Here is a 17,650-nt window from a genome sequence, read left to right on the forward strand (position 1 = left end):
CTCCCTGGTTACTACTCAAATCATTCTCCAGTCTGACAACACTGCCATCAACTGAACTAAAAAGGATTAGGAATCTTTATCAGATTAGAACAAATGCTACACACACTCATGCTTACATCACCATCATCATCCAGACCTACACGCCCACCTTACGGCAGGATGAGGTATAGCAACGTCCAGACAGCCCAAATTTGCCAAATTCAATGGGCCACGCTTCCATTCACTCTCCATTCAAGCCCCCAGAATCCTGGCTCTATCTGATACTTACATCAACTACACAGTATTTGGGCAGAGGAAAGGCAGAGTAGAAGAGCACTCCGATGGGTATATAAGTGAGTGCCACAAGCATATACGCCAAGGACAAATCTCGCACCTGTGGACAAAAGAAATTGACAGACATTTCCTTTCAAATTACTTACACCAACTTGCCCCCTTCGATCTGGTGGCATAATTCTGTTTTTTCTTACTTTCTCTATATGACTGTGTTCAACTGTAGTGACAGGGTTAATGACGACTATATCTAAGCTTTCCAGTTCTAAAGTAAATAAGAATGCTCGGAGGTACCAAGAATAAACCAATGAACATGTCACTGGACTGAAGGATTAAAAAGACCATGAATATCTATTATATTCAATTACATTGTCATTCCTAATCACTCAAAGCCTATTTTCCACTATTTCTGAGGGGTAAGAGCAACAGAGGTGCTGGGAAGGATACCAAAAATTGTCTGCTGATACAAAAATGAGCATTTTTCTGACCACAACTCCAACTCCTTTTAGGTGTTTGTTATAGCATACAAGGTATTTGAGAATAATACAAAAAAAAATAAATAAAAATAAAAATAACACCCATATGTCCACTTTAACTTGGCTTAAAATTATGACCTCTCCATCTTGAATAATGACAACACACAAGAAATTAACATTAAAATACAGCGCTACTCATGAACAAGTGCTTTCGGAAAGTGGTCACAGTTCTGTCTTATTCTGCCAAATGAACAATAAGAACAAAGTTTTAAAAGGAGAAACATCTCCATATAGTTCGTGCAGATGAACTCAAGTACAGCAAGAATAACTTAACCCACCATCCAACAGTCTAGCACAAATGACTGTCCAGTATCTAATCGTAACTTCTATAAGTGACCTCTTCTATACTTTAAAAGTTCTCTCTACTGTGGTCCTGGAGAAAGGCTCCTCCACATGACTGCACCAACATACTGAACTTAAGTGACTCTGATGCCTGGTTATACAAACATACCTCATTTCATTCCCTTTCCCCTTTCAAAAGGAAGATGCTGAACGGCAGGAGAAAGACTGTTGTTTCTTTTGCTTAACGCTGGTCTGCATAACCAAGCAGTCCCATCAACTGCTGATTTGATATTGCACCTATGGAGTTGTCCTATAGGCTCCTTACACCACTGACAGTCTGGCTCTTAGTGTAACATGTGCTATGCAGTGCTCCATTATGTGTGCTACGTTGTGTGGCGCTACGTTACCAATGGGGCAAATGTCATCTGTGGTTCACCCTAACCCAAATCTGTGCCAGTAACTTAGGAGGGTTGGATGATTTCCTGAACTAAGCCTAAGTAGAACTTAATCTGATCTCTATAAGGATACTTCTCGTGGGTGGATGTCATGAGGGGCAGCTTGTAGTACTGTTTTGACTGAGGTATTGTACTGCTTTGTGCAGGAAGCAGGTGTTTATTTATTTATTTATTATTTTTCTCCCACAAAGAAGGGTAAATTTAACCAGCAGTCCACTGGGTTCACATTCAGATGAGGCTGGAGTTGCCACTACAGTACTACTAGGGTACTGCTATCTACTACAGTGCACATGTGACCCATTCTAAGTAAGGTCGGTGTATCACACAATACAATCTTATTAACCCCTTAACCGCGGGGCATCACTTTCATGATGCTTGGGAGCAAGGGATCATACCACGGGGCGTCACTTTTGTGATTCTGTGTTATTTTGAATTCACCCGGGTGGCTTGTATCATCTATCAGTACTGCCAATGTCCGACACTTGTCAGCACTCCTAATCTCATCTGTACTCCCATCCATTGTTGACAATTTAGCCATTTCTCCCCATTCTTGACTCCCCTTCACTACCTCCCCTCCATTATTCTCTCCTCTTGCCTGCCCGGCCATGCTATGCGAAGTAAATCTTCCCTGGAATTTTCCACTGATTTCATCCATTGAAATAAGCCCTATGCCCTATTCTTATATCAAATAATATATACAAGAAAGAAACAAGGTAAGTGATAGTGCCGTACACCTGGAATTGGCTAATTATCACCTGACAACACCTAACGTGCACTCGTTCGCTAATTTTCGCTGTTTATTTCCCCTTGAAATATGCCGTATAATCTATTCTCATATTAAAAATATATATAAGGAGGGAAGGGAGAACCCTCAGTGATATTTATATTCACCTGGAACTACCTAATTTATTATGTATTGTCTAGATTTCCTGCCAATCATTTCATAGTGTATATATTAGCAGCTGTCACCAGGCTGAGATTGGCAGCACTGCACTCCCCCTAGGCAGGCCACCACTGTCCACACTGTATTCAGTTTACTGTCGTCTTTTAAGGTGAAAGCACGTCGGATTCGCGCCTGTCAAATTCCGCCGCTTTTTAGCCCCATGCAAAGGGCCCTGTGACCTCAACCCCCTACTAAACCTCATGTGGAAAGAGGTAAAGGGATAAATGACTGCTGTGGAACGTGAACTGGCTAATTTGTCAATGAAAATGATAGAGAGTGACTACGATCTTTCTGGTGAGTAAAACAGTGCAAGTGGAAATGTAAATAATGTGTAAACAGCAAGTGAAAGCAATGAATGTAAATATAATTGAACAGTGGAAAATAGTTTTATAAGTTACTGCAAGTGACAGTGCCTAACACAGTGTAAATAAAATAGAAATGTAAATAATGTAAATAAAATAGAGAATGTAAATAGAAATGTAAATGAGTACTGTAGTAATATAAGAATACGAGTATATATACTAGGAGTAATGAATGTGAAAGTTTCACTCTAGCATGACTGAATACTATGAGATATGAAAGTGAAGGTAAAAGTGACAGATTCACTCTCAACGCTAGTATACAGGACGAGAAAGTGAATGCTACGTATTTTACTGAAAGAGAAATCGAATGCCTACAGTGACAATAAGCTACTATTACTGAAGGAAATGTATGGATAAAGACTGTAAATATATATAAGTGTTATACAGTAATAGAAATATAAAGTGTGAGTGTTTTTATGAATAATAAATGACAGAACACCAGCGGCAAACAATCAGAAGCAGGAAGGTCATACGCGCTCGTAATTTTCATTGCTTTAAAAGTTTTTTTTTTTTTTTTTTTTTTTTGAGTATGGATTCCAAACTATTTGAAAATCATAGAATAATGTTTCTAGTGATAATATCTGGCTGTGGTAATCATATTATGGGTTGTCGGGAAGTGTAAAATGGAGACTTCGTTACCCACCTTCAGAGGTCTCCACAAGTCCTACGGTACTCGACGAAGGCTCAACAAACATCCAAGGAGAAAGCTGAAGGTATGTGCCATAAGTACATGTAATTTTAATATTCTAGGACTAATAACTGATTTTTGGCAAATATTTTTAGAGAGTCTGCCGGTGAGCGAATATGCCCGCGGGACACGCAAGCCAAAGCAAAACAAGCCCACGGTTTAGGGGTTAATCACTTCTTCAGTGCACTAAATGAACCACAAGCACTTGATTTATGGGTATTTATGGGTTTTTCCTAATACTCCTGCATAAACTGACACTCTGGAGGGGTTTTGATTACATGCAAGGGTTATAGGGAGTTCACAATGAAACTTACAACAGTAACATCTGAAATATTTCTTAATCTGGCACTCCCCTTGTCACCAAGGATACTGATTATAAAGACCTTTGCCACATTTTTCTTCCATCCCATAGACATTAAAACAATAACAACAACAGATCTCTTCCTATGAATCAAGAAATAAGTACATTAGTGGAGTCTGCACACAGTCAAGACTTGATACTGACATTGTTCTCCTGGTGGCGGTTTCCCTGCATGATGGTAACCACACAGTTGTGGATGAAATATGCCAGTGATAACGTTCCTGTCAGGCACATGAAGCTCCCCTGTACAAATGGAAATATTTATCAGACAATAAGATGTGCAGTAAACAATGAACCAATATGTTCAATACTTTTCTGCCCAAAAGCCTTTTCCATTTGTAAATATGCACAATAATAGCAATAATCTGCAATTATTTCACTATAGTATGTTGCCTCCAAGACAAAATTAACCAGACTATGAGTCTGAACACAAATACCTGGTACCACAGGACAAAACAACCTGCAATTGCTATCAAATATCAAATAAGTAAAGTACTGGAGGGACAGAGAGGGAGGTGTAAACAATCTGAATGCTCATTTGCAAAAGCTGATAATTAATTTGATGACACTTTCTTATTGCATTCTCCACATAAAACAGGGACTCACTTCACATCATCATCAACAGTCTAGTTGTATTTCACAAGGCAGCAGATAAGCAAGAAAATAAAAATGGAAGTGATGGGTGCTAACCATCCACTCACTTGATGTAGTGCTGCTCTCAGGTGTCTGCCCTTTCCTCTCCTCCATCCTTCTTTCAATCCATCCTCTTCTGTCTTTCTTTCCTTCATTCTTTCCTCTTTCTTCTGCCTGCAGGTGACTTTACACTCCCTCTTGTGTCTTTCTTTCCTTCATTCTTTCCTCTTCCTTCTGCCTGTGGGTGACTCTACATTGACTGACAAGCCAAATGATTTCCTGTACACTAGGAAACCATTTACTATGCTGGGTGGTAACCATATAAACAAATTTTGGCGCCTGGTGATTTAGTGGGTAACAACAGTGCTCCAATAGGATTAAGCCGGTGAAGGTTTAAATCCAAGGGCTGGTTGGAGTTGCTCACGTAATGCCACTCAGGGATGAGTGAGGCAGGTTACTCTCATCTTAAATGCCAGGACCAACTTGCCTAGCCCCGGGCTCCTACGTTCCTCATGGGGCAACATAGGATTAGATAATGGATGGATGAAGGAGAAATTATCAGCGGAGGGCAAAATGATGTGAATCAAGCACTGACTCAAACGTTACTCAAGTCTTTGACTTGCTGAATAGAATCTTAGGAAAAAACAGCAGCAGCAACAGTCCACATCCGACATTGCAGTTCAAGTTACAAAAATCATGCCTTATAGAATACAGTATAAGGCCTATAACTGTTGTAGTGAAATGCGAATTAAAACATTTTGATCGTCTGTAATCCTGTATTTTTTAAGCAAGTGCCTTTTTTTTTTTTTTTTTTTTTTTTTTTTTTTTTTTTTATGTGAGGAAGAAGGAACCAAAGGCAATGAGCCCACAAAACTGTTCCAAGAGAAAAATAAAATACATGAGCAAGCCAAATTCAAGATTCATTCATTTTGAGATGCCTGGACACACTGCGTTTGAATGACTGGAGATCATAGGAAGCAGGAAATACAGACAGAGGGAGACAGTTCCAGAGTTGACCTGTTGCATAACTGAAGGACTGGGAGTAACGGTTAACTCTTGCATTAGAGAGTTGGACAGAAAAAGGGTGAGAGTTTGCTGCTAGACGGGTGCTAGGAGGAGGAATGCATGCAGACAGTTCAGAGGAATAGTGACCATTGACGTAGCGAAAGAAAAGAGATAAAGATGCAACAGTGTGGCAAAGAGACGGAGGTTGAAGGGAGTCAGTAAGAGGGGGAGAGTTAATGAGACGAAAAGCCTCTGACTCCACCCTCTTGAGAAGAGCTGTATGTGGGGAGCCTCCCCACACATGAGAGTTGTACTCCACACAGGGGCGGATAAAACCCCTGTATAGGGTCAACAATTGTGCAGGGGTAAAGAAGGAACAGAGTCGGCTTAGCATACCCAATCTCTTGGAAGCAGATTTTACAAGAGATGTAATATGATGTTTCCAAGATAAGTCCCGAGTTAATGAAACCCCAAGCATGTTCAACGATGATGCAGGATTAAGCTGAATATTATTAAACATTAGTGGGTATACCTGGTGAAGATTTTGTTGGGTTGATAGGTGCAAAAACTGAGTCTTTGATGCATTAAAAACCAGATTATTTTTACCCCAGTCAGAGATACGAACCAAGTCAGACATTAGGTGTGCCATAGCCTCATCCCTTGTTTGTTGATGTAACTGCTGAGATGGACATTGTGGGAATCGAATGGAAAGATGAAGGGTGGAATCATCAGCGTATGAGTGGATAGGGTTAGATGTACAGCTTAGAGGGTCACTGATGAATAAAAGGAAGAGAGTTGGTGATAGGACAGAGCCCTGAGGAACACCACTGTTAATAGATCTAGGAGAAGAATGATAGCCGTCTACAACAGCAGCTATAAAACGACCAGAAAGGAAGCTAGAGATGAAGGCACAGATAGAAGAATAGAAACATAAGAGGGAGGTTGGAAATTAAAGATTTATGCCAGACTCGACTGAAAGCCTTTGAGATGTCAAGTGCAATGGCAAGGCTTTCGCCAAAGTCCCAAAAGGAGGATGACCAGGAGTCTGAAAGGTAGGTGAGAAGATCGCATACATCAACTTTCGCACCCTCAAGCACGTGCGCAATCTCTCTCTCTTTCACCTCATCATTTGCTCCCCTTACAATCCATGTTCCAATTACCATGTCCTTTGTCTGGTCCTTGGTCATCATCTTTTGGTCAGTCCTTGTCCGAGGCTTATTGTGTGACTTTTTAGTTAGTTGTTTTCCGGGGAGGGGCACTAACCCTCCGCCAACCCCTTTAGTCGCCTTTTACGACAAGCAGGGATACTGGGGGAGTATTCTTGAAAACCCCCCCTACCCCCAGGGGGTATATATATATATATATTATATATATATATATATATATATATATATATATATATATATATATATATATATATATATATATATATATATATATATATTATATATATATATATATATATATACTGTATATCATCACCTGGACCTCCTTTCCCACCCTAGGGCAGAGTGAGGAGTAGCATTGTCCAGACAGCCCAAATCTGCCCAGTCCAATGGGCCACGCTTCCATTCGCTCATCATTCAAGCCCCCGGAATCCTGGCTCCACCCGATATGCCAAAAACATTCACCACGTTCTGTAGCTTCATATAAACGTATCCAATAGGGTCAGTTCAGAGACTGTCACATTAAAGGAGGGTGCCAAATCCCTGATCAAACACTTCTCACAATATTCATCCAGCCAGCTCGATCTCTAGTCAGTTTCGTAGCCTCACCGACTTCCAAACCTCTCTTCCTCACACACTAATCCACCATATCCCTCCACTTCTCCTTGGCCTACCTCACCTCCTCCCTCCTTCAAATTCACACAGATATACCTTTTTCACCACTCTGTTGTCATCCATTCTCTCACATGACCATAACATCTCAGTGCACTCTTCTCAATTCTGGTGTCCACAGACTTCGTCACTCCACATCTTTCATGAATCACATTATTTCGAATTCTATCCACTCCCAGCACTCCATATACATTCCTCACCAGTCACATCTCCACTGCTTTCACTCCTGACTTTTCATTGTCATGCCACACCATAGTCTTACATCTATATGTTAAAATTGGTACCAACACTCCTTCATGTAAGCTGGAACACTCAAGTCTCTGTTTCTTATCAAGGCCTTCATAGCACAAGCTACTCTCCTTCCATGTGTCGCTCTACTTTCCATTTCTTTTGCACATTTTCCTCCCTTTGAACTCTCACCAATTCCAGTCTCTATCCATTCACTGTAACATCGCACTAGGAGTCACCTTCTCTCTCAGTAACCATGACTTTACTCTTTTCTGCATCTACTCTCAAAGCATGACGTTCACAGGCATATGCAGTACTCTGCGCTAGTTTACCATAAAGATAGATAGATAGATATACATAAATAATGCACAATAGCCTTGGTTTAATCATGTTTGTTCTAATGCTGTCCACAACAAGGAGAGGGCCAATAAAAGGTACTGGAGCCAACCCACCCCTGAATCACATCTTTTATACGTTTCTGCCCTGAATCGTGCTAAGTCTGTTCTTTGCTCTGCTAAAAATAATTTCATCTGTACAAAATGCACTCAACTCTCTAACTCGAATTCTTCCCGCTTCGTCTGGCACCTTGCCAAAAACCTTTCTAACAACTTTACCTCATCATCCTTCCTTCCTCTTTTCTACTCTGATGGCTCTGTAGCTATTTCTTCTACTGATAAAGCAGATCTCTTCGCTCATACTTTCTCCTCCAATTCCACCTTAGACGATTCCAGTGCTGTTCCTCCATCACTTCCCCCCTCTGACTTCCTCATGGCTACCATTAAAATTTCTTCAGCTGATGTATTTTCTGCCATCACAGGCCTCAATACTAATAAGGCATATGAGCCTGATGGAGTCCCTCCTGTTGTTCTCAGGAACTGTGCTTCTGTGCTTACACCCTGCCTAAGCAAACTCTTTTGCCTTTGTCTATCAACTTGTACCTTTCCTTCTTGCTGGAAGTTTGCTCTCATTCAGCCAGTCCCAAAGAAGGGTGACCATTCCCAATCCCAACCCTCTAACTGTTGTCCAACTGCTTTAACATCCTGTATCTCAAAAGTTTTTGAGTCTATTCTTAATAGAAAAATTTTAAAGAATCTTTCCTATCATACTCTACCACTGTACCACAGAGACTCCATATATATATATATATATATATATATATATATATATAAGATACATAGATAGACAGATAGATAAGAATGATAGACAGACAGAGAGATATAGATGGATATTATATTTTATGTACAATAAAATACCTTAAAGAGTGGTACATAGAATATGCTTGAAGGGTCAGTAAAGCTGATGTTGATGCCCCACACAGCCGCCTTTGAGATGACAAACAGGTACATCACAAGCACTGAGATGGCTCCTGTGAGATACAAAGATAAATAAGAGACTAACTTTACCCACACACAGAAATTCAAATTACTGTGAGCAAACAAAGCAGCATATGAAGAAATATATATTATGGGGATATGCTTTAAAAAAAAAAAAAAAAAAAAAAAAAAAAAAAAAAAAAAAAAGTGGCATTAGACTTTGCATAATCAGCACACACCACAAGTGGATTCCACAATTTGTCTGTGTGCTCTGTCAAAATTGTGGTGTGGGACAGACAGTAGGCTTGATGGTAAAAGAAAAGTGGTTTTATATTCTATCAATCTATAGCCAGGTGCCATAATCCCATAAGAAGTGGCTGTTTGAGTCCGAGTTAGCTGTTTTACAGGGAGGGGGGAACTAATCCTCCACCAACTCACTTGCTGAAATGTAAGAAACATGTATGAATGGGTTGGTTTTATGGCTTGTCACTCAATGTAATGCCACCTGAAACAAAAAGAAGAGTAATACAAAGTGACAGGAAAGATAGGAGAAATAGGAACAGAGGAGGACAGATGCAGAAAAAGAATGCTGAAGGTGAAGGATGAAGTATGCAGCATGACATCAAGAAAATGGATGATGGTAGGTTTTACAGTATATATATATATATATATATATATATATATATATATACAATAAACCCTCATTATACAATGCCTCATTGTACGATATTTCACTTATACAATGTCAAAATTTTAGTACCCTATGCCCACTATACAATGGGAACGATTTGCAACAACGATGGATCATCCACGGCTCAGTGAACAGCGAATGTGCAAACGCAACAAAAACGTCCTCACACTGTCGGCATTAGACCACACACACTTGTCCACCAGTCCAGCCTCATTAGCTAGCCCTGCCCAGCCAGCTAGCCCAGTCTTATCGATTGGTTCAGCCCCATCAGCCAGCCCCACCCAGCCAGCTAGCTCAGTCTCATCCGCCAGTCCAGACTCATCAGCCAGCCCCGTGCAGCCAGCCAGCCAGGTCTGCCAGTGATGAGTGAGGGCTGTGAGGCCCTAACTGTCCCTTAGCCTCGGAGGGGACATCAACAATCCTGTTTACTTAAGTAATAGTAAGAACTACTGTATACTGTTATTTTCATGTTTTTCCCCTCTTTATTCATTATTAATGTGTTACTTTACATGTTTAAACATAAGGATATTTCATGTATGTGAGTGTTAAGGTGTGTGAATGTGCGAGTTTAGGCAGGTCTGGGAACGTATCCTCATTGACTACATGTTATAACAGGTTCACTATACAATGGATGGCTATACGATGGGGTTTTCAGGAACGGAACCCCATCGTATAATGAGGGTTTACTGTATATATATACTGTATATATATATAAGTAATCCCTTTACTATCCGACATAATACAGCCAAAGGCATGTCCGGAAAGTGGTCCCATCCAGATAGTGGGCCCCAGCCTCCTGGACTTGTACTTATGGACCCTAATCTACCCTGACTCAGAAAAACACCTGTACAACTCCCTACTGGACATGCACAGCACCTATTTAAGACCCAACTCATACCAATAAGGGACATAAATGACTGAAATAGATGAAAAAAAAACAGAGAATGAGGTTTTAGAAGTGAGTATATACAATATTAAACATTCTGGGTACTTACAACAAGTTCCTGGCTCCTGGACTGGTACTTATGGACCCTAACCTAGCCTAACTCAGAAAAACACCTCCTTACTGCACGTGCATAGCACCTACGACCCTATTCACACCAGTAAGGGACATAAAAGAGTGAAATGAGGTTTTAGAGGTAAGTATGGAAAATACAGTACAATGTGAAACATTCTGGGTACTTACAACAAGTCCCTGGCCATCTCGATGAATAACCCACCTCCTCTCAGACTCTGACAGTAAAAAAGAGTACCTGAAGCACCTGCAGTACACTGTACATGAAGTCTTGCACTGAACTTAGTCATTTGCACCCAGAATTCCATTCTCTTAACACTGCGCACTCTTGTCTTACTTGCGCTCCATTGTACCTTAATGAAATAAGTGCTGCACTCTGCACTTAAGTCTTTGCACTCATAAATCCGTTTTCTAAACACTACACACTCTAGTCTTTTGCGCTCCACTGAACGTCAATAAAATCAGTGTTGCACTCTGCACTTAAGTCTTTGTGCTCAGAATTCTAATTTCTTAACACTGCACACTGTTTTTTTTTCACTGCACAAGCTGTAAATTTCCGTGTGGTCTAGTGGCAAGTACTTGCTGTTTATTCACTGTCAGAGTCTGAGAGTAGCTGATGCAGGTGGCCTAGGGGTGCGTCGCTGGGACGTGGTGATGGACTACCCACTGCAGACGACTCGGAAGAGAGGCGCAAACTCACGGCCAGTGTTGACTCCACCGTGCCTGATGTGCTGGGCTGTGGCTCGGAGGATGAGGGCCTGTCTTGGGGAGGCAATGGTGTGGAGCCAGGGCTGGGCACAGCAGGGGTCAGGAGTCTAAAAAAGCTGTCAATGGTTGATTGACACAAGGAATGACGATTTTGGCAATTAATGATGCGCTGTCTGAAAGCGTGCACTTCCTCCACAAGTCCCAAGGGCCCCATCTCCCTGTCGCAGTCCAGGTGTTCCAGGTAGTCGAGGATGAACTCTACATGTTCCCGGAGTGTGCTCAGCTTTGGGATGGCTGGAGTAGTGTCACGCTGAGAGAAGTCCGCATCATCATCGCCATCCTCATCGGAATTGTCAAGCTGGGTACTGACACCTGTTACTGAAGATGCGATCTCGAGATCAGACATGGTCTGATACCCAAGATCGCCCTCGTCGTCATCCAACCACTCACGCACTTAGTCCACATCAACATCGTTGCCATGCGCATGTAGACATGCATGGAAGTCATCCAAGTCAAAACCTAGGAAATCGTGCTTCACATCTGTTCCAAGTAGCAGACGAGACCAATCATTTTCTAGAATCTTGACAGGGACTTCCTTCCATGTACTGGCCCAGTTGTAGACTGCAGACTTGATGTTGTAGCAGCAAAGGTTTTCCAAAGTCCGCTGGCCTCGCGTGTCCCGTCCCTCCCCGCGCACGTCCTCGTCCTCGAGAACAACCATCACCTCGTCCAGGAGCTTCCTTCGGTACAGCCTCTTCATTGCCACAATCACTCTTTGGTTCATTGGTTGGATGAGAGCAGTCGCATTAGGTGACATAAACATGCATTTAATGCGGCCATTCTCAGCCACCAAGTCCTTGTCGCACGGGTGGGCAGGTGCATTATCGAGGAGAAGGAGGGCCTTTACCTGGTTGCACGGGATTCCCAGTTTCTCCGTCTGGTAATGGATGACCTCCTTGACGAAATGGCGGTGGAACCACCGAAATGGTGGTGGAACCAGTCTTTGAAGATCTGGGCAGTGAACCATACCTTCAAAGAATGGTATCAAACGACAGGAAGGACATCCATCACCCCACAAAGACACCCAGGCTGCTTTGCATGACCAACAATAAAGGGCTTAAGCCAGTGCATGCCGTTAGCATTGGCACAACACAATGCAGATATCTGTTGCTTGGAGAGCTTGCGACCAGGCACACACTTCTCCGTCTCCTCGGCTAGAGTGTTCGTTGGCAAACAGCAATAGAATAAACCAGTTTCGTCAGCGTTGTAGACTTGACCGTGAGTGAGGCTCTCCCTGTCGATCATGCCCTTCACCTTGTGCCGAAACTCCTCTACTCCATCCTCGTTGGTGTCCAAAGCTTTGCCATGAGACTTATGGTTGGTAAGCCCATGTCATAACTTGAACGCGAAGAGCCAACCCTCAGATGCCTTGAAGTCTAGGGTGTCGTGAAGCCTTGTGAACTTTTCAGCAGCAGCCTTCAGCTCTGAGCCACACACCAGTACACCAGCAGCAAGTTGTTGTCGATACCAAATCAATGTGCAGCAGTCGAATTCAGCATACTTGGGAGTAAACATCATCTTCCTCTCCAAGTTGCGTTTGGTCTTCGATAAGAAGTCAGCCGAGTATTGCATGAGTCTGTCGCGGGATCTCTTGATATCAAACAAAGTAGATCGAGCCAGGTACACTTCACGGAGGATGCGTGAGGTTGACCATCCTGCGTCCACCTTGTCCAATATCTTCCTCTTCTTCTCCAGAGTCAAAACCACTCTCTTCCTCTTCTCAGGCGGCAGGGCCATCATCACACACATTAACATGTGGCAGGAGAGCAGCAGCAAAGCCTGCAACAAGTAGGGCACCACCACAAAAGCGAGCACATGGACGACCATGATGACAAGCTTGCACTCACAACAAGAGACGGGCAGTAAGTGGGGAGGATGCAGGGGCGCTCTAGTGGATGGCAGTGGAACTACACACCAAAACACATCTGGTCCGCACCACGCGCGCCAAGTTCAAATTACAGGGGAGAAAAAGTCGGATTTTTTCTAATTTTTTGCAATTTTTGGGCAATCTGGGGAATATTGAATCCCGGGACCAAAATGTCCGGTAAGTGGGGTGTCCGGAAAGTGGGCGTCCGGATAGTACGGGGATTACTGTATACAATATATATATATATACACAGTATATGAATATTGAACAACCATGGGGACATCACACACCCTTGTCCCACGGCCACACAGATCGTGAACCATTCACTTAGATGCCCATTTACCCTTACACATGCTTCACTACCATCATAAAAACTCTTGAGGGCACCTAGCAGCTTACCATCTACACCACAAATGCGCAAAACCTTCCACAATCCTTCTCTGTCTACTTTGGCATATGCTTTTCCCAAATCCACGAATGCCATAAACACTTTATAGTCCTTCGCACAAGCCTTCTTATTTTCTTCTCTCTTATTTTCCAACATTTATTTAGAAATTCCTTTGTACTTTCAAAGCACTTCTCCTTGAATGGCCTGAATGTAATCACAAGAGTTATCGATGTCACAGTTTTCATCAATGCATGAAATATTTACTGTCCTCTTTAAAGGTTTTCATAATTACAAGTATTAATATTTATTTAACATTACTGTTATGTATTCGAAGACAGATGACAGTTCAATGGTGAAACACGAAATATTCTTTGTCGAATCGCCTAGGGACAGGGTGACGTGGAGGCGATTTGTTTGTGGCCACACCGTACAGGATTAAGGCGTTTGGCAATAGACAGATAGATAGAATTGCCTAGTTGTCCAAACTGGTTTGTACCTCGTCTGATGGGTCAGAATCCATACCCCAAATGACAGTGTTCACTTCACCTATGACTAAAACACATTAATCCAAGTCTAAAAACAGTTTATAAATCTACCTTAACACAAAATTTAGGTCTAAAATATCATCAAAATCAGTAAAAAAAAATAAAAACCTATTGCAAAACTGAGAGTAGGCCTACCCACTTCATTATTCCAGGATATCGCATCTTGAGATATAGTAAATCGGGGTTTGCCTGTACTATAACAGAATCTCAACTGGTCATATTTGTGGCATAGTTGAATAATGTGTGTGATGATCTTATTATGCATAATATGGTAAACTCTTAATTATCCATCGCTGCAATATCCGGCGCAATCCAGTATCTAGTGCTCTTGGCTCAGCTCTATTAATGCAATATCCGGTGAAATTATGCACCATCTCGTGCTGAAACGGGAAGTAACTGGCAGTTCTATACAATATCCGCTTGCAAGGCATATCAACCAGCTCATACAAAGTAGCCAACCAGCACCTGGGAAAACCCTGCAAAACTATGTACTGTATTACTGTACTATATCATTATCGGGGTGCTCACCATCCACTCACTCGATGTAATGTTGCTCTCGGGTGCTTGCCCTTTCCTCTCTTCCTTCTTTCTTTCCTTCCTTCCTCTTCTGTCTTTCTTTCCTCTTTCTTCTGTCTACAGCAACTCTACACTGAGTGCCACGCCAAATGGTTTCCTGTACACTAAGAAACCATTTAATATGCTGGGTGGTAACCACATAACCAAATTATGGAACCTGGCGGTTTAGTGGGCAATTAAGGCGCTCCAGACGGATTGAGCTGGTGCAGGTTTATACCGTATCCGTGGAGCAGTAGGAGTTTATTGCTCTCGTAATGTCACTCAGGGATAAGTGAGGCTGGTCACTCTCATCTTAAATGTGAGGACCAACTTGCCTAGCTCCAGGCTCCTACGCTCCTCATGTGGCAACACTGGATTCGATGAGGAATGAATGAATGAATTTTATGCTTAGTTTTCATCATTTACTCATGGGAAAATTTTTAGGATAGAGGGTCAAGATGGACAGTGACACAGTATCTGGCTCAACGCCAAATGTTGAGCCAATGGGAGGGTACTATGCAATACCCGGCATTTTGCTCTGTTCGGCAAAGGGGTTGGCTGGATTATGCCAGATAATTGAGGGTTCACTGTATCTGAGGCACTCCCTGCTAGAAGTGAGGCAAGTGGCACCAACAAAAAACGAGAAAACGGCGTTTGAACTTGGGGGTATTTCAGAGTCTGGGTCAACCTTTGCCTCACTACTGCATCAAGGCGCTCAAGACTCTGGGATGCTCTCTGCTGTCAACCACCGTTTTCTCGGCTGTCACTTGCTTTGGTAATAATGTTACATCTCATTTATTATTTTTTGAAGTTGTTTCTGTTTCAATAAATTGATGAAATGGCCACCTACATGGAAAGAATAAAAATGAGTGATGTAGGTAAAGGCACTGTCATTATTTCTTATAACATTCACTTAACACTTACTTATCAGTATGAATATTATTACTACTGTAATCACTATTATTATACTAAAGCTTATCATTAACTTATCATTATGCTTACACTAACATTGTTGCACTGTTTTCACAGACTAACACTTACAACATTCACTTAACACTAACACTTATAATTATCACAATGCTTAAACTAACATTGTTGTACTGTTTTCAGAGACTAACACTTATACCATTCACTTAACATTTACTTATCACTATAAATATTATTACTACTGTAATCACTATTATTATACCAACACTTATCACTGACTTATCATTATGCTTAAACTAACATTGTTGCACTGATTTCTTGGCACTTTATTCACCGTAATCATAGAATTCAGTAGCCATTAAAGGCTCACCACTGTCATCTTCATCTTCATTATCATCCACTCGAGGCTCAGCGTCATCTTCATCATCTTCAGCACTCCTGATACCTAGCATCCTGCAAACGCTTTGTTCTCAAAAACACCCACGTGACTGAGGGCGGCATGGGTGGTGGTGGCGGTGGCGGACGGCGCTGATTGGCTAGCTATCCAAGCTGGCCGTCGGCATGCTGTTCCTTCATTGGCTGCGGTCCTTTCCTGTGTCTCTTGCCTCACTACAGCATGGAGGCTAGACAAAGGAAGACACCATCTGATTTTTTTATGCATTTCTATAGGAACCTAGCCCTTAATGACCTTTCTGGTTCCATTTTGAGGCAAACTTTTACATAGAGAGACTCTATACACCAATTCCAGACCAGTGCAAGTGATAACTCAGTTTCGACCTCCGGGTCACTTACCTCACTACCGTAGGGAGCGCCTCATTTATTTCCAATACAGTTCTAAATGACCAGATAACCTAAAGATGAGAATATTCTTACAAACAAATTGCAACTACAAACTGAAAACAAGAAGTAGGGATGAGTTGTACATGACATAATGTGTGGTCATAAAAACTCACCAAGCGAGTTAAAATAGGTGAAAATCTTTGCATCACGGAGGTTGAGTATGAAGATGAAGGGCACTACAAGGTAGAGAGGAACTGTGAGGTCCTGCTTCCACCACCGATGAAATGTCTCAACCTCAGGGTTATCTAATCCAAGTCCTGACTGTGTGATGTTGGGAGGACACAGCAGAGAGTTGGATGAGTCATTGTGGATCTCACCCTGTACTGCATCTATGAAAATAGCAAATTATGGGAATACTGGTAAGCAATTTCTGTATTTACATGCCAAAAATGGGATAACATGTCAGTGATATGTTGCAGCTGATGAGTCCTGCAAATTATGAAAATATGTAATGGGGTGGTATGCTTTTCTAAATCACAATAGTCGTAATAAATTACTGTACGTTCCTAAACCAAGCTGGATTTAATTATTACTTTACATGCTACCTACTGCCACCTATACTTCAGAGGCATAATGGCAAGGTCCTGGGACAGAGAAGGCAGTGCTTCACATGCCTCAGTTTGAATCCAAGAGGTGGCCATAGGTTTTTACATAAGTAAAATCGAATTGAGCTGGTGAAGGTTTATATCCAAGGGATGGCTGGGTTTATCGCTCAGGTAATGCCACTCAGGGATGAGTGAGGCTGGTCACTCTCATCTTAAATGTCAGGACCAACTTACCTAGCCCCGGGCTCCTACGCTCCTCATGGGGCAACCTAGGATTGGATGATGGATGGATGGATGGATATAGGTACTGCAGACTGACAGCTATCTTTACCTCTTACACTACGATTCGATAACTTTTATCACGCTAGGGGAGACAGAGATAATACTGATATTAGTGTCATTCATTCACTCATCATCTAATTCAGTTTGCCCCATGTCCACCTCTAGGATTCAAAATGAGGCATGTGAGAGCACTCCTTTTAATTGGAATAATCCATATTTGCACTCCAAACTGAGATCTCTCACAGTATCCTTGTCAAGGCCAATAACAATATGGTCCCCTCTTCTGGTTTCATCTCTGTTTTCCTTACATTGT

At 42.0% G+C, this 17,650-nt stretch overlaps 1 protein-coding gene across 1 annotated transcript in view; it reads right to left on the reverse strand.

The window, feature by feature from the left end:
- LOC145414106 (neutral amino acid transporter 9-like) overlaps nt 1-17,650 on the reverse strand; it is a 31,345-nt gene that overhangs the window by 2,082 nt on the left and 11,613 nt on the right. The window contains exons 8-11 of the mRNA XM_080283665.1: nt 16,624-16,839; nt 8,855-8,967; nt 4,042-4,140; nt 269-373 (exon numbers count right to left, since the gene is read on the reverse strand). Of these exons, the coding sequence (XP_080139791.1) occupies nt 269-373; nt 4,042-4,140; nt 8,855-8,967; nt 16,624-16,839 (533 nt within the window). The remainder of the gene's footprint in view (nt 1-268; nt 374-4,041; nt 4,141-8,854; nt 8,968-16,623; nt 16,840-17,650) is intronic.

Source organism: Coenobita brevimanus, chromosome 98, assembly GCF_032717465.1.
Source record: "Coenobita brevimanus isolate Jiangsu-jjx chromosome 98, ASM3271746v2, whole genome shotgun sequence".
Taxonomy (NCBI): Eukaryota; Metazoa; Arthropoda; class Malacostraca; order Decapoda; family Coenobitidae; genus Coenobita; species Coenobita brevimanus.